This window comes from Elephantulus edwardii, unplaced genomic scaffold, assembly GCF_000299155.1.
Source record: "Elephantulus edwardii isolate Elephantulus edwardi_28Jun2011 unplaced genomic scaffold, EleEdw1.0 scaffold00059, whole genome shotgun sequence".
Taxonomy (NCBI): Eukaryota; Metazoa; Chordata; class Mammalia; order Macroscelidea; family Macroscelididae; genus Elephantulus; species Elephantulus edwardii.
This window is the reverse complement of record NW_006399809.1, coordinates 16,900,800-16,919,665: the sequence shown is the minus strand read 5'-3', so window position 1 is coordinate 16,919,665 and position 18,866 is coordinate 16,900,800. Positions and strand designations below refer to the sequence as shown.

General features: G+C 38.3%; 1 protein-coding gene across 3 annotated transcripts in view; it reads right to left on the bottom strand.

Moving 5' to 3' along the window:
- The window catches only part of PDE1C (phosphodiesterase 1C, calmodulin-dependent 70kDa), a 718,015-nt gene that overhangs the window by 111,658 nt on the left and 587,491 nt on the right, over positions 1 to 18,866 (bottom strand). For all 3 annotated transcript variants that reach the window (XM_006887612.1, XM_006887614.1, XM_006887613.1), the window contains 2 exons: positions 8,355 to 8,455; positions 3,936 to 4,064 (listed from right to left, as the gene is read on the bottom strand). In XM_006887612.1, the coding sequence (XP_006887674.1) occupies positions 3,936 to 4,064; positions 8,355 to 8,455 (230 nt within the window). The remainder of the gene's footprint in view (positions 1 to 3,935; positions 4,065 to 8,354; positions 8,456 to 18,866) is intronic.

Here is an 18,866-nt window from a genome sequence, read left to right as displayed (position 1 = left end):
ATAGGGCAGTTACATTTATTACCACTGCAATAGAAAATTGACGCATTGACTTTTGGTGTTGGTGAAAAATAATGCATATACCATTCACAGCTCAAAGAACAAACAAATCTCTCTTGGAAGAAGTGCAGCCAGAGTGTTCTTCAGAAGCAAGAATGGTGAGATTTTTGTGTTATCTACTTTGGGCAAGTAGGTGAGGAGGGGCCAGGCCCCAAAGGATACTATGCTTTGAAAAGTAAAATATCAGTACAAAGCAGGAAGAATCTCAATGAGAGGAATGTACACACTGACTGTAGCAATGGAGTTCTAGAGAGATTGTGAGTATGGCACAGGGTCAGAGTTTCATTCTGCTGTCTATAGGTTCCGCACAAGTAAGAGCTGATTTAACAGCACCTAAACACAAAGTCATCCTTTATTGTCACATGTATTGCTGTTATTGATTGCCATCGAGTTGAGCACGACTCATGGTGACCCTATGAACAAAAGACCTGAAGCCTTTCTATAACTATTGACATTTATCACAGAATTTCCAGAGGCATGTCGTTTAGGAAGTGGATACCACTCCTGCTTTCAAACTGTTTTAAACTGGGAAGTGACATGTATTACATATCCTTATATAATAAACACCACAGATGATGTAGCTTTATTTTAAACAGTTATATATGTTTTAGAGAAACTGAGTACCTTCTTGAATCTATAAAATGCTATCTTTCATCATTATTAGGAAAGTCCCCCCCCCCACTTTTTCTTGAAGTATTTTTCATGCCCCACTGTCTCTTTCTCTTTCTGGAAATTCAATTATGTTTATAACTATTATCAACATCTTGTCTCACAAGTCTCTAGGATTGTTTCTTTTCTAGTCAATCTTTCTTCCCTTAATTCTTCCAAATGGATAATTTATTTTCATTTCATTGGTTCTTTATAACAAGGTTTATTTAGTGAATGTGAGATGTTTTATTTGTCAGTTCTAAAACTTCTGTTTCTACATTTTTGTTTTACTAGTGAATATATATGTATATATAAATTACAGAACCATTTTCTTTAACCTGCTTAAAAAGCCTTGTCTTATAATTCCACCATTTGGTTTGTTTTAGAGCTAGCATCCATTGATTGATTGTCCTCCTATGAATAAGCTGAAATTTTCTCTTTTCTGTATGATTCCAATAATACCCTTAACATAATGACCACTATGCTGTAGATATTCTGGTTTCTGTTTGTTATATGCATGTGAAATCACCCACCCATGTTTCTGTGTTAGCAAGCAATTCACCTGTTGAGACTCAAAAGGCAAAGCTCCTGTGAGCAGCACATCAGATCTTAGTTTAGGACATCTTCAGTCTAACACCCAGATGCAGGGTTGAGGAGTCAGCCAGGGTCTGTAGCAGGCCTTCTACACAGAACCTGAGCTTCTCTTTATTTGTTTTTCTTCTTTAGGAAATTCCACTTCATTTTTCAACATTTTTTATTATGCCAATTTCTTTACTATAATTCTTCTAATTGTCAAGCTGGTTAGTTTTTTATGCATCTTTTTATCTTCTATTTTAACTACCCAGTGTGGTTGCCTTGACTGGCTGCAGGATAGAGATACAAAACAATGAAACACGTTCGTCCCCTCACTTTCACCAAATTCTGACATTTTCCACAATTGTCTGCTCTTATTCACCTCCTCGTGTGTTTAAGGAATGTTTTTCGTTGTAGTTAGTCTAGATTTTACAGTTGTTGGAACATTGGTCTACTAGCAATAGACCTGCTAAACATGGAACACCATGATATTCCACTTTGAAATGAAATACGGATCTGGTAATATATGCATTTAAAATGCCCTAAAAAGTCTAATACATTGGATTATGGAAATATTGATTCATACTTTGCTAATTTTTCTTAATACATCAGAATGTCACAATTAGCTCATAAAAAATTATCAGCTAGTATTTAGAGGTATTTAGTAAACATACTGACAAAGATAATTTATGACTTACATCCTATGTCTTTCTGCACAAGCAATTTTGAATACTTATGTAAAATATTTTGGGATTAAAAAACATTCATGCCAAATATCTTTTATGTTTAAATAAATCACAGCTGCAGGGAAACAATCAGCCAAGTCTTAACTAAACACCAGGTACTTTGTTCAGTGTGGCTTATTTCTCTGAGTTGGAGCAAATATTTGTGTAAGTATTACTTCACTAAAAGGTATGTGTCATTTGACTCAGTAGATTTATAAATTTATTTTTTTAGATTTATAAATTTTAAGCATTGAAAGGATTGTGTATGTATGTATGTATGTATGTATGTATGTATGTATTTAAACTTCTTGGACTAAATTTAAACCTCTAGTAATTTGAAAGCTTGTACTACCTGCACATTCTAAATAGATTATCTCATTAATTATAATCCCAACAATATGAAAGGGTATATATTACTGTCTATTATCTGGAATGAAGAAAATAAGGTTTAAAGAAATAAATTAATGCCCCTGGTGTTAACAACTATTAAATAACCAAGTCTATACTCAAATACAAATGCTCCTAAATGCAAAGCCATACAATGTCATTTAGATATAGAATGAAGTACTCAGGGTTGGGTACTTTGCATTGGTTTTATAAGTATCAGAACAAGTACTTTCCTTAGCATATTTAAAAATATTTTGAAGAAGTTCAGTTTTTTTTCTTTTCATGCTATATTGTGTATAATTGAGTTAGAAATGACTTATAGTTGACCTTCTAGTGAATTATCAGAGGCGGTAATTTGCATATAAGGAGATTGTTCATCTTTCTCCTGAAGAGCAACTGGTGGATTCGAACCACCTGTCATTGTGTAGCACAACCTTAATTCATTAGGTCACCAGAGCTCCCTCAAACATATTGTTGTTGTTGTTAAGGGCCATCAAGTCGCAGGTGACTTATAGTGACCCTATGAAGGAGAGTCCTCAACACTTGGGTGCCTTTCATCCTCTCTCCAGGTTCAAAGGTTATCCGGAGGCAAGCTATTGTGGAAGTGGATGCCACTCCTCCTTCCAACAAACATATTAGGAAAATCAAATACTAGATGGTAAATTTCTAGATGGTAAAGTTCAGATTTAAAAAACTAAATTCAAAACAAGTTTCCCAAGGTGTTGTTCATACAGCATCTAATCTAACAGTTAACAGCTTCTGTTTGACACTATTAGAATGGGATTTCAAGATTGTTTTATGGAAAATTTTGGCACAAAAACTGATCCTCTGACACTAAATGTTTCCATTATCTCATTCATTAGTAGAAAAACAATACAAAGATAGTATCTAATTATAATAGTCTATCAAATGGAAATCCATGACCCTGCACTTAATTCCTACTTCCTTCCTTCCATTTGGCTCCCAAGGTTGTAAAAACCCACTGGAGGAGAATGCCCATTTTATTCCCTCTGAGCCACTAGTAGATTTGAACTGCCAAAGACACATGCCCTTTGGATTAGTAGTACAACATACTATGGATTTATGGAATACACACTAAAGCTCATCTCTTTATTCATTCATGTGTGTGTGTGTAAAGTATACATATATATTTCATATTTCAGATAGTTCATATTTGTATACATATATAAGTATTTGTGTCAAGAAAAAGTATGACAAAAGGTAGCCCTGGTTGTTAAAGCAGTCAGATGCTAACTGAACTGTTGGTAGTTTAAAGACACCAGCCTCTCCACAGGAGAAAGATGTGGCATTCTACTTCTATAAAGATCTACAGCCTTGGGAACTCTTTGTGTCGGTTCTAATCTGTGCCACAGGATCACTATAAATAGAAATCAACTCAGTAGCAATAGACTTGCTTTGGGGTTTTGTTTTATAGAGAAATGAAATACATTCAGCAGGGCGTTATTGCTTCAAAAGCAGCATCCTTCCTCTATACTTGCCAGTCACTTCCCTGACCTTTAGATAACCCTTTGGTTTCTTCCTTACCTCCAATCATCCTTTGAGAGGTTGATCAAAATATTCATTTCCTCATCCTCTTGGAGAAGACGATAGGCAGCACTTAAGTGGTGATTTTCCAGTACAGATCTATCATTGTATAAAATGGCTGGATCAGATCTGCACAGAAAGCAAAGCAAATTGTTTAGAATCTTAAACAACTGTGGTTTCCAATTGACTCTTCCAGGCTGTAATGTACCATCTTTCTTCTCTCCAGATAAAGATCATCTTTGCTACCTGCTATTTATATCAACCAAAATGCTCACAAGGAGCCACAGTTGGCTGAAAAGCAGCTAACAACCAACAACAATACAAAGCTAAAGCTAACATTGCTTGACATAATTATCAGTGCATGATACAGAGCACTGCACTGGTCTGTGCATTGCTGTACAGAGGTAACTCATGGTTGCTGTGAATGCTAAACACTGTGACACTGATGTGCCAAATGCGATAATGGTTACCCCTGGTGGACAGTGTTTGGTGGAGCTTCCCAATTAAAACAAGCTTGGAAGAAGGAGTGGCATCCACTTCCACAATGGCTTGTCACCAGAAACTCTACAAACAGTGCTCAGGTCTTTTGTTCATAGGGTCGCTATGAGTTGTCTACAACTCAATGGTACTTATCAGCAACAACAACAATGTGAATATAGACATGAAATACGTGACGTCCAACTTGAGAACGTGAAAACTTTGTACATAATATCAAACATCCTTGTGTTTCCTGGAGCACCTTTTATTTTTTATTTTACTTGTTTGATTAATTTGTTTATTTATTTTAGTGGGTACAGTCTGCAAGCTGCCTCTGGTATAAATTTGATCTTAAAAATTTTACCAGGCAAAAGTCAGACATGAAAAACTGACTCTAACGGTCATAAGGATCATAATAGTCTATCACTTTGTCAAAGCTCATTGGGCAATCAAATATCACTAAAGTGCAAGGTTGTATACTATTCTAATATCTTTTTAAAATTTCTTTATTCTGATATCTTAATGTAATCACATTTTAGACAATGTTGTTATTATTACATACCACTGAGTCAGAACCAAACTCACAGCTGACCCACCACTGGGTTTTCACAGGCAGTTAATCACACTGGGAGAAGACTGTCCATCTCTCATCTGTGGGAAAACTTGTGGATTCGAACCACAAGTCTTTCATTTGGCAGAGCAACTCCTTATTGCTAAGCCACCAAAGCTCACTTAGGAGCTTAGGGTAAATGGTAGGGATGGGATGACAACAAAGTTTCCTGCTAGTTAGGACACTGCTCCCTAATAAGACACCTTCTCTCTGTTACTGGTCAAATTCTGGGTTGTGTACAGCACACATTTAAAGTGTGCTACACTTAATACTTAGTTAAAAAAAGAAGAAGGGAGGGAGGGAGGAGAGGAGAGGAGAGGAGAGGAAAGGAAAGGAAAAGAATATGATCACAAACTTAGTTTTCTGAACAAGGATCATAAGAGTAAGATGTCTTATTAAAGAAAGACAATGTCTACATTTCATTCCAAAGCAAGCTTAACCGAGCTCATGTTGTTATTATTGTTTTGTGCCGTTCAGTCGCTTGCCACTCATAGTGACCCTATGTATAACAGCCCTAAACTCTGCTCTGCTCTGTGCCAATCTCACCGTCTCTGATACACCCATCCTGATTACCCCAGTCACTGAATCAATCCACCTCATAGAGGGCCTTCCCCTCCTGCGCTGTCCCTCCACCCTACCAAGCATGATTTCCTTCTCCAAGCACTGGTTCATCCTTAGAACATGTCCAAAGTATGTCAGATGAGCCTCAGAATCCTTGCCTCCAAGGAGCCACCCGGTTTAACCCTTTCCAGGATGAATGGATATAATTGAGCCTTGAGACATCTAAACAGATAACATGCTTCACAGTCAATCAGGTAACATACTTGGCTATTAAATAGTAACATGCTTGGTTAATGGTTAAAGTCTACCCTAACGTGCCTCAGGAGAAATTTCTGGTGATCTGCTTCAAACTATCTGCCACTGAAAATCCTACAGAACACTGTTCTGTTTTGACACACATGGGGCTGTCACGAGTTGACTTGACAGCAGCTGGTATGGACATAACATAAAACATGAAGATTCAGGTGTAGAAGATCTGCTCTTGTATCTGTTCATAGGTGAGCCATGAACCGATGAGTATTTTGTAACATTAAGTTATATCCCAACTTTTGTGATTAAACCTTTTTCCTTTGGCTTTTGACTGACTTTGAGACTCGCCTTAAGCCAAGATCCATCTTACAAGCTGCTCCAGTTCTTCACCTGCCTTTAACAGAAGCTATCACTACAGTTCTCTGTCCTCAGAGCAAAGGTTCAACTCACAGATACCTGTTAAACAAATTACTCCATGGAACTGTCCACATTTAGAGACCTTGGAACAGATCCACCAAAGGATACCTCCCAGATGTTGAGATTACTCTGTGTGAGGAATTAAGTAAGAGGTGAGATCTGAAGAGAACTCAGGCCAAGTCTTTTGTCACTTCTATTCTAGTGAAAACATCCTTCTGAATAGAGAGTAGATGATATTGTCTCCTTCTGTACAACATGTTGAGCTCAGTAGATACATGTAGATTGACTTAACGAATACAAACCCATGTAGAGTAAGGCTCAGCTTTTGCACGTGAAATCTGTAAAAAGTCAGTATTAAAATTCCACTTCCTCCTGTTACACTCTTTTCCTTTCTTCACCATCCACCCCGTTAGGCCTGGGTAAGGGGGCCAGGAGGGAGAACAAGAATGCAGCCTTCAGGCCAGATGGACTTGCTTACAATTGATAAGGTGGACAAACAACCTTGCCAACCTTGCTGAACCAACCGCGGACTGTAAATCAAGAAATGGAATGCAACTCCCTTCTTCCCGAAGACCCCAGTATAAAAACCCCATCCCAACGCTCCAGGGTTGCGAATTCTCTGCTCTGTCCCTTCAGGATGGAAGATTTGTCCGGGAGCTCCGCTTGAATAAAGTTATAACTTTTAAACCTCATCTCTCTTTCGCTGACTTCTTTCAGGTATTTCGCTATACACCCCCAAGCACAAATTTCCACTGATGTTTTTGTTCTTAGGTGCCCTCAAGTCAATTACAACCCATAGCGACCCTATGAACAACAGATCTGAACCCTGTCCTATCCAGTACCATCCTCATAACCTCTGACACACTTGAGCCCATTGCTATAGTCACTATGTCAATCCACTTGGTTGAGGGTCTTCCTCTCCTTTGCCTTCCCTTCACCTTTTCAAGCATGATGACCCTCTCCAAGGAATAGCATCTCCTAGCAACATGACAAAGCTTCATCCTGTTTGCCTCCAGGAAGCAACCTGGCTGTACCTTCTCCATGACATATCTGTTTGTTCTTTTGACAGTTCATGGAATATTCAGTACTCTTCTCCAACATCACAGTTCAAAGGCACCAATTCTACTTCTGTCATCCTTATTCACTGTCCAGCTCTCAGATGCACAGCAATTGACTGAAAAGACCATGGCCTGAATCAGGAATACCTTAATCCTCTAACTGACATTACTGCCCCTCAATAATTTGGAGAGGTCCTTACTGCAGGGACCACTGATTCATTGTTATAAAGGTCTAGTTAACCTGACTATCATGACATGTCACATCATGGCTTTAAGAGAAGGTAAATTCTGAAGCTAGGAGACAGGAGGTGAGATTTCCAACTCTAGGAAAATGACAAAAGGCACTGACTACCTGGAATTCTATACTGAGAAGACGACTCAGGACAAACCCACAACTAGGCAATGTTACGGACCTGCAGGTTTCATGGAGGAACACTTCACCCTGTGCTTACTATCCCCACAAAGGTTTGCATTTACTTTGGAAGTTGGTTATGCACAAGAAGCCTCTGGTGGGCGTGGCCTGCAGGAGGCATTCTCACTGCACAAACCATTTGCCAGGAAGGGTTGTAAGCACTAAACAGAGATGAAATTAAGGAGAATGAAAGAGTATCCCACCAGAATCCCCGAGAGCAAAGAGTAGAAAGACATATTTATGTTGATGATAGCAATAATGTTCTGATTATTGCCAGACACCACTGAGTATAATTTATGTGCATCAAGTCCTTTATGTAAACGGCCCCAGATTCTCTTAGAAGCAGGTTTGATATGAAAACACATCAATAAAAAAAAACAGTAAAACAGCAGAGGAAGAAAGTATATCCACAGTAGATCTGAAAAAAACAGGAGGATTAGGAGCAAATCACTTTCATAAACTGAAAGTCTAGATTGAAGCTGCCCAGGGAGATCTCTGGCTTATAAAAGCATTTTTTCCCCCAGAAGGTCAAATATAGTGACCACGTGGGAGAAAGAAGACTAATACCATTCTGATTTCTAAACTTCTATCCCTGTCCCCTCCCGGCTCTATCCGAAACACACCAATCTCCTCACCGAGTCTGGATGTGGAAGTTGTTGGTGGTTCCCGTGTGCTCATAGTCATGGATGGCAGCTGAGAAGATGATGGCAAAGATCTCCAGCTCCGTCAGCCAGTTCTGAAAGGGAGATTACAGAGCAATCAGACACTGTGTCTCTTTCTCAGACAGACTCTCCAGTCTGCTGACAACACACCCACATTGCTGCCTTTCCGCCCTGCAGCTGGCAAAGTATTGCCAAAGACAAGTTTTCTGACAGACAGAAATAGTTTGCTGTTGCTGTGAAGAGACTGACGGGCATGTTATTTGAAGAAGCAAGCCCAGCAAGGTGGAAAGTGCTAACTACTAGTTATCTGTTTCAGGGAACAAAATCTTCAGTGGATCCTCTAGCTACTTCCTTTAAAGTTCCTAGATTGACAAAGATGAAAAAAAGAGAAAGATTTAATTTTTCAATATAGCACTAAGAAGCAAGAGGAGTAGAAAACCAAATGTTTGGTTATCAGAAGAATATCCACAAAGTGGGTAAAGAGAATTGGAGAAATAATGCAGCTTTCCCAAGCCTTATGTTTGAAGGAACCTGTCCCCCTGCACTCTGCCAATATTTGCTGGAGTTCAGTAATTCAACTGGGAGCTTGTTAGGTGTGAAGTTCTTGGGTCCCTCATTCTTACTGAACTGTAGACCAATAGAGAGATTCAGAAACTGGGGTTTAACAAGCCCTCTAGGTGATTCTGATTTCCATTACCATGTTGGAAACTTATTTAATTGACTTCCATCTACGGATTCAGTGATGCTTCATGTCCCTCTGTAAACCACACTGTCCAAAAGACAGAGCAGCAGGCTACAGCTCTTGAGTAGCCTGTGGGATCCAGGGCTCTCTTATATTGCTTACTTGAGCTGATGCTTACATCAGCCAGTATTATTTCTTCTAAATCCTAGATAGCAAGTTGCACTTACTACTGTAATTATTTAATTAAGTATGATATGAACCAACAAAATATAAGCACAAAAAATGGAGCTGTTATTTCTATAAACCTTTTAAATTCAATGCATTGGACAGTCACTAAAAATTTCCAATCAAGATATATGTGACAACTTTAAAATGGCAGAAAGTACTGTAAATATTTCGTGAGTTTATGCACTTTGCTTGTTTTATTTTAAAGAAATTAAATCTGAAGTATTAGCGGAGTGAGGTTAATGTTCATAAAATAATTAAACAAATAGAATTCAGGAAAGAAGTCTGAGATTTAAATTTCAGAATAGAGAATAAACCTATTTTAATATTTAAGCACCAAAAATAGATAAAACTAGCATTATTTTTAAAAAATTTTTATTACTTTGCATACAATAATTTGTTTATATTGTGTTTAATTCATGTACTTTGGGTTTTTCCTGCACCTTCCCCCACCAAACTCTGAGACCCCATGATTATGAGTCCTCATTGTATTTTTAAATTAATTATCAATTTTGATTCTCATCTAAAAACTTCTGAGAATAATACCTTTTTCAAAGCTGACTAAGAGGAAAATAAACGAACTACATATAACCTATGAAAAGCACTTCAGAATTATGAAAACAAGTAACTAAAAAAGCAGTATGTTCTTTCAAAAATTATTTTTTGAAGAATCTAGTATGATGTGTCCAGAAACTCTTTTGCATCCTAAGTAAAGTACTTCCCCCACATTCCCCCAAAAAAATAAAAACCAAAAAGCCCCCCCAAAACTTATGTATTGTGAGCAGTATATAAATATAAAACAGATCGGCTGCAGAGAGTCAAGGACTGCAGCCTCCAATATGGACTGAGGCTCAATGTCAAGAAGACAAAGATTCTTACCACTGGACTAATTGGCAGTATCAGGATGGATGGTGAAGAGATTGAGATTGTACACAGCTTTAGTTTGCTTGGCTCCATAGTCAACACTCTTGGCACCAGTAGCCAGGAAATTAATGGCGCGTTGCCACGGGAAAGACTGCTGTTAGGGACCTCTCAAAAGTACTGGAGAGCAATGGTGTCATTCTGGAGACTAAGGTGTGTCTGATACAGGCCATGGTCTTCGCAATCACTTGTTATGCATCAGAGAGTTGGACAATGACTAAGGAGGATAGAAGGAGAATTGATGCCTTTGAGCTGTGGTGCTGGAGAAAAGTATTGAGAATACCATGGACTGCTAGGAAAACAAACAGATTTGTCCTGGACAGGGTTAAACCGGGTGGCTTCTTGGAGGCAAGGATTCTGAGGCTCCGTCTAACATACTTTGGACATGTTGTCAGGAGAGACCAGTCCTTGGAGAAGGACATCATGCTTTGTAGGGTGGAGGGACTGCGCAGGAGGGGAAGGCCCTCTATGAGGTGGATTGATTCAGTGACTGGGATAATCAGGATGGGAGTGTCAGAGACACAGGACAGAGCAGAGTTTAGGGCTGTTGTATATACGGTTGCTAAGAGTCGCAAACGACTCGACAGCACATAACAACAGCAACAACAACAACAACAACAACAATCATGGAGTGAAAGTCAACAAAGTAAGATTTAAAAAGCTAACTAAGACAGAAAAAATTATGAGAAAACTAAAGTTGCAAAATCTATACTACAAAGGGCTTCATCATCGTGATTAACACTCCTCAAGGGTATAACCAGTGGCAGGTCCTACTCTAAGTGCTTTGGCCAGAGAAGCCTTTATTATACTTGTAAGTTCATATATGTTGCACAACTTGTACCCTCATTTTACAAATGATAAAGCTGAAGCCCAGTGAGGTTAAGTCACATACAAAAAGTCATTCACTATGACTCCAGAGTTCTCATTTTCAGATACATTCAATTTGCATCATTGTTCATGTGCTTATTTCATTTAGATGTCACTTCACATTTTTTTCATTACATCACCCACATATTTACATACATAGATATGTATTTTTAAATTATGGTAATGACTTCCTTCTGTCCCCTCTCATTTAACCACGACTCTATCTTCTTCCTATCATGGAACTCTTTCTCTAAGTGCATGCAAAGGCAATTTAGCGGTTTAAATTAAGATTATGAATAGGAGACATTGTATCATCTAAACAAATCAGAGTCATTGATAATCAGTTCAGCCACCAGGAAAAGTCCCTCATTACAGCTCCCACATTAAAAATATTGTGAACAATCGAATGGATTGAGAAACTGACATTCACAAGATGGAATACTACACAGCACTCAGCAGCAATGGTTTCAAAAATTACCACATAATAATAATGGGAGAGACTGGAGGGCATTATGCTGAGTGAACTCAGTCCATAAGGATAAATAATACATTGAACCTTTATTGTAAAAACAGAAGAATAGCAAGTAAAAGGTATATAGGGATCCAAGGCAGGAAGGGGCAGGAATCTAAGGGTCTCACAATTTGGTGGGTGAAGGGAAGTGGGGTAAGAGAAATGGGAAAGATCTAGCAGGAACTGGGAAGACAGTGTAATAAAGTGTGTGGTCAAATAGTGAATTATTTTCTAACAAATATTGAGAATGACTGTGTGAAACACGATGTGAGTGAAGGATAGTGTATGCAATCCAAAGTACAATATAAAAAACCCTACTATTCAAAGACATCAATTCTTAGTCATCTTTATTCATCTCATTAATTGTCAAACTTTCAGATGTAGAGGAAGACACTGAAAAGGCTTTGGTCTGGATCAGGTGTACCTTAGTCTTTAAACTGACATTTTGGAGAGGTCCTATATAGCAGGCTTTTCCAACACAGCACATATTTTGATTTCTTGGTTGCTGTTACCATGAATATTAATTTCAGATTCAAGCATAATGAAATAACTGACAACTCTTAAATTTGGTAGGCAGGGACATTTCATCAATTTTTATTTTAAGGTTTACTTTTTTAGTGGATTTTTAAATTTTACATTGGTTTGTCAAAACACAATGTACATAAATAAAACAGAATATATCTGAGAAAAAACGTAACCCCATTATAAATGGAGTAAAGACAGAGTTAAAAAAAATAAAACTTTTTTACATCAAAGATTAAAGAAATGAGAAGGAAAAGACTCATAAAATAACTTTAATTATGAAAAAAAGCAGACTGGAGCTTGGACTTATTAACATCTATTCATCAACAGCTCTTAAATCTAGTTCTCTTCAAAGATAAGGGCACAAAAAATCTGAAAGGATTCAAGCATCTTCCAAGCACTTCAGTAAAGCAATAATGAGTAATACAAACAAATTACAATGAGTAATACTCATTGTATTGATGTTGATGTTGAAACCCAGACATCTCTTTATCAATGGAATGTTCTGATTCCCTAAGTGCCTTACAGTTTATAGAACGGAAATGATTTAAAGCATTTTTCCTTTCTCTGTTTGTAATGAGAGGTTAGAGTAAAAGTATGTTCTCCAGTCATCAGAACACTGTTGCTGTTATGTGCCGTCGAGTCGCTTGTGACTCTTAGCAACCCTATGTACAACAGCCCTAAACTCTGCTCTGTCCTGTGCCAATCGCACTGTCTCTGAAACACCCATCCCAATTACCCCAGTCACTGAATCAATCCACCTCATAGAGGGCCTTCCCCTCCTGCGCAGTCCCTCCACCCTCCCAAGCATGATGTCCCTCTCCAAGGACCGGCCCCTCCTTACAACATGTTCAAAGTATGTTAAACGGAGCCTTAGAATCCTTGCCTCCAAGGAGCAGCCCGGTTTAACCCTCTCCAGGATGAATCTGTTTGCTTTCCTAGAAGTCCATGGAACCTCCAATACTCTTCTCCAGCACCACACCTCAAAGGCATCAATCCTTCTATCCTCCTTAGTCACTGTCCAACTCTCTGATGCATAACAAAAACCATGGCCTGTATCAGATGCACCTTAGTCTTCGGAGAGACACCATTGCTCTTCAGTACTTTGGAGAGGTCCCTAACAGCAGACTTTTCCATGGCAGTGCGCCTTTTAATTTCCTGGCTACTGGTGCCAAGAGTGTTGACTGTGGAGCCACTACCCACTCTTTTTTGTAAACTTGCAATAGGAGAAGTTTGTTGTGAACAGTATTTCTAAGGGAGAGCAGTTGGAAGTTGTTTCTATAGCTAATAATTATTCTGAATATGACCTGAACTGATAGTGAAGATTCAGTGGCAAATGGCAAATGAGCTGCTTGAAGCACAGAAGGCAGTACACCATGATCACTGATGCTATGGCATAACTTTTATGTTAATGATAACGTGCATTAGCATAAAGGCTTGAGAGTCTTCCTTGAGGGTTGGAACTGTATGTGGTTCATCTTTACATCTCAATAGCACACTGCAAACAAGACACTGTAGGTACCAACTAAATGTGTGCCATATAAATGCATGTCCACATTAATTTTGACCCTCACCATAACACTTTCATGTGAGTACTCGCAAGAATATTGAGGTACTAAAATAAGGTAGCCTAGCAAGTAAAGTGTTGTGCTGCCAACCCAAAGGTAGGGAGTACAAGTCACCTGTGTCCTGTAGTTTCTAAGGGAGCTCTGGTTGCCTAGTGGCAAGAAGTCAAGAAGTTGTGCTACCAACTCAAAACCAGTGGGTTTGCTACATGGGCAAAAGATGGGCAATCTCTTCCAGTGCAATTTATAGCTTCTGAAATTCCACTGAAGGTACTGATGAGTTGGATCTGACTTGACAACACATAAGAAACAGCAATGCATGGCTTCTATGACTCAGATACAATTTGATAGCTGTGAGTTTAGTTTTGATTATTTTGTCAATAGTGTAGCAGCATTAGTGCTAAATATTAAGTGTATGGCTTTAGAAGTCAAGCATACTGAGGACCAATCCATGGCTCTGATAATTTATATCTTGTTGTTAGCTGCTGTGCACTCATTTTCTGATCCACACTGACCCGCCACACAAGAAAAGGAAATGTGGCCTATCCTTATACCATCTCCACGGCTGGTTTTAAGCAACATCTTTGTGATCCACAGAGTTGTTGCTGGCTGATTTTTCAGAAGTGTTTTCACCCAGCCTTTCTTTCCTGTCTTTCTTAGTCTAGAAGCTCCACTGAAATCTTTTTAGCATCACAGCAACATGTGCACCACTAAAGACAGATGCATAATGGTTGAACATGAGAAGACCTGGTTGGGTATCAAATCCAGGCCTCTTACCTGAAGGGGAGAATTCTACCACTGAGTCGCCAGTGTCTCTCAATTTATGTTTAGATGATTTCTGCAAACAAGTTTCTTTTTTATTTAAAATATGAAAACTACTAATGGCTCAGTGGTTAAGGAGCTGTACTGCTGAACCAAAGGCAGATGGTTCAAATCCACCAATTGCTCTTTGAGGGAAAGATGAGCAATCTCTCATGCCTCTGAAAACCTGCTGGAGGGTCAGCCATCAGTCAGTTACCACTTGAAAGTGGGAAATAACTAGTTTCCATCGCATACACTGCTCGTCGCTCACTTAAACCAACTTTTCCCTCTCCTTCCTGATAATAGCTTTGATTTTGTTTGGGATGGCAACATGTTCAGACTTCTAAACTGTGGTGGAATGTGACACAAGTTTGTCTAATGAAATTTGGATACATATTGATAGCTTGGTTTGGCTATTGTGTTTTGTTCTTCACTCTATGCGTATGTCAACCATTTTGGAAGTGTAACAGCACAAGTTAAAAGTTAAGGAGGTTGCAGAAGAAATTGAGAAGGCAGGTATGACTGATGGTACTTGAGGATGGCTGTCTGGGCAGACCACTCAGTGGAGAGGATACCACAGCACTGACCCATCAATTTGCTTCTTCACTTACTTCTACAGCCAAAGATCACTTGAGTGAGAAGTGATGACTCAAAGCAGATCATATAACTTATTTATCAACTAAAAAGAGCCTGCGTTACTTTTTATCCACTGAGGTCTTGGGACTGTGTGATCTTGCAGCAAAACCTAGCCATCTTCACAGACACTACAACTGAAAGAAAACTTAGATAGATTCTCCTGCTAAAATATAAATATGCACATCCAGGCTTGGAAGCAGGAATGGCACCCACTTCCAAAAAAGCTTGCCTCCGGAAACTATTAACTTGGAGAGAAGATGAAAGCTTTGCATTCAATACTTTCATTCATAAGGTCACTATGGGTCATCTATGATTTTACAACACTTAACAAATTAACAACAACATATTCATATACACATAAATGTATGTACATGCAAATGTATACATATACACAATAATTTGAACTCAAACTCAATGCCATTGAGTCAGAACAAAATGATAGAGCCAACTCCCCAGCAGGGTTTTGTAGGCAATAAATCTTAAGGGAGGAGACTGTCCATATTTCTTCAGCAGAGCTGCTGGTGGATCCAAATTTGTAAAGAGGCACCTCCTTTGGCTTATAGCACAATTTCATATGGATTATGCCACCACACTTTCCTTAATAATAATTGCCATCTACTAAGTTTTCATTACATGTTGTTGCTGTTATGTGCCATCGAGTTGCCTGCAACGCACAGTGACCCTACGCACAATAACTCTTTACCCTGTTCTATCTTGGTCTGATCTCACTCTCTCCGACACACCTGCCCTTATCGCCCCAGTCACTGTGTCCATTTATCTCATCCAGGGTCTTCCTCTCCTGCATTGTCCCTCCACATTTCCAAACATGATCCCCTTCTCCAAGGACTAGTCACTCCTGGCAACATGCCCAAAGTATGTGAGATGAAGCTTCAAAATCCTAGCCTCCAAAGAGCAAGTTGGTTTCACTCTAACCAGGACAGACTTGTTGGTTCTCTTGGCAGTCTATGGTATGCTCAATACTCTTCTGCAGCACCACAACTCAAAGGCATCAATTTTTCTGTCATGCTTATTCACTGTCCAGCTCTCTAATGCATAAAAAGTAATTGGAGAGACCATGGCCTAGATCGGGTGCACCTTAGTCTCTAGAATAATATCTTTGCACTTTAGCACTCTAGAGAAATCTCTGACAGCAGATTTTCCAAATCCAATTTATCTTTTGATTTCTTGGTTGCTGGTTCCAAGAGTGTGCACTTGAGCAAACTGGTTCCAAGGATGTTAACTGGTGACCCAAGCAAGCTGAAATTGTTTACAATCACAATCTCCATCTCTCATGGTGCATCAAATATGCCCAGTTGTAAGAATCTTTGTCTTCTTGACGTTGAAATTCAATCCATATTGAAGACTTCAGTCCTTGACTTTCGGCAGCAGATGATTCAGATTCTCCTCAGTTTCAGCAAGTAATGTTGTACCATCAGCATAATGCAAACTGTTAGTGAGTCTTCCTCTAATTTTGATGCCACATTCTTTCTCATAAAGACCAGCCTCTTAAATGATCTGTTCCACAGATAGATTGGAGAGGTATGGAGATAGGATGTATCCTTGATGCACTTGTTTCCTGATTTTGCCTTGCTCTGTTGTGATAAATGCCACCTGGTCCAAATATAGGTTTCACATGAGCACAATTAGGAGTTCTAGAATGACCATTTTTCTCAAAGTTAGCCACAATTTATTGTGGTCCACACAGTCAAATGCCTTTGCATAGTCAATTAAACAGACATTCTGGTACTCTCTGCTTTCAGTCAAGCTCCATCTAACATTGGCAATGATGTCCCTAGTGTCATGGCCTCTTCTAAATCCTGCCTGTACTTCTGGTAGTCCTCTGTTAATGTATAGTTCCAGTCATTTTTGGAAAATCTTAAGCAACATTTTCCTTGTGTGTGATATTAGTGATATTGTTTGATAATTCTATACTCTGTTGGATCATCATCCTTTATTGGAATGGGAATAAATAAAGATCTTTTCTAGTTGGTGAGCACATCCAGGACAGTGTCCATTTGCTGAAATATATCAGTTGATATTTCATCAATTCCTGGGGCCTTGTTACATGTTTGGCACTATTTAAACATTTTTTATAAATAACTCTCAAAAACCTTTCAGTGGAAGAGTTGTTGGCTTGAAGGGTACAGAGTCATGAGGACCTCTGATCTGTTAACTCAATTTGGTCCCATGGGAGCTAGGGCTGTGTGGAGACCAAGAATTCTGGAATGCAGGGAGAAATGTGGACTACTGAGCTTGCAGCTAATGTCCATTTTAAATGAACCATAAAGGGCTGGGGTTGAGTAGACCAGATGCCGAAGAGATGAAGAGAAAATAATCCATGCTGTGAAGTAGGGTTGCTTGCTGCAACCTGATGGCTTGCTCTTGACTAGATGATGTTTATGAATGCAGATGTTCAAAGTTTCCAAGTTGAAAAGAGGATTCTTCAGCAAAAGGGATGTACTTGCTTCCTCAGAATTCTGGTTAGATAGGGATGGGGAAATCAGCAACAATTGGCTATCTAAAAGATGATATCAAGGTATGAGGCATAAGCAGCTGGAGTACTTGCTTTCCCGAAAGTAGTTGTTGATGAGATAATTCTAAGGGAGGTGAAAAATACTTGCAATTTGAATTAATGATATATAATGTAAATTAAAGACTATGGAATACAATGCACATGGATAAAACAATGTATCTGAATGATTAAAATATTATTATTGTTGTTGTTGTTAAGTGCCATCATGTCATAGATAGGAATGAAAGACCTGAAACGTACAACTGCCATCGTTTCTCTAAGTTCATAGAGTTCCCAGAGGCAAGCTATTTAGGGAAGTGGATGCTACTCCTGCTTCCCAGTCTGTTTTAATCTGGGAGCTCCACCAAACACTGTCCACCATGGGAAACCATTATCAAATTTGATACATCAGTGTCACAGTGTTTAGCACCACAGCAAACACAAGTTACCTCTATAAAGCAAATTGGCGGACAAGTGCTATACTACTTAGAAGAATGTTTGACCAAAAGGCAAACCTTTTTAAAGGTTTGCCTTTTTAAATCAAGGCCAAATCCAATCAGCTCACACACAATTGTGAAGGAAACAGAAAACAAGTAAACAGTCCACACCCAAGCCTCAACCAAACAAAAAACATACTTTTGTAGAATCCAGCTACTCCACACATCTTCCCAAAATAGATACCTGATTAAAATATTGACAAAAAATAACACACTGAAAATTTTAAAACTAAAATAAACTATTTGCTAATAACCTAAAAAATGCAGATAAGAATAATAAACAAAAATGGGAAAAACAAAGTGCACATGAAACAAAACAAAAAGCACAGGATGAAAGTGTTTACTATTAGCAGTATTAACAATAAAAAGCAAAGAAAAAGGTAAGATAAAGATTTTATAGAAAATATTTATATACCAGGAAGCTAATAAAACTATTATCTAGGTAAGGAAACAATATAAACAAATTATTTATGAAATAACAAATGATTAAAATTTGGGGCCACAATTTATAATTAATTAGGAATTCATTTATTAAAATGATAAATTATTTGTAATTAATTTATAAAAAAGTATAAATGATCACTTGAAAACAAAATAAAGCAAGAAAAATAAGTCAATATATAATGTGATCTATGTTATGAATTTGTTGTGTTGTATATATAAATTTATACATCAGTAAATATATGTATATATTTATATGTCTTTTTTCACATACATACTATTTTTTATTACATTATTTTCAGTAT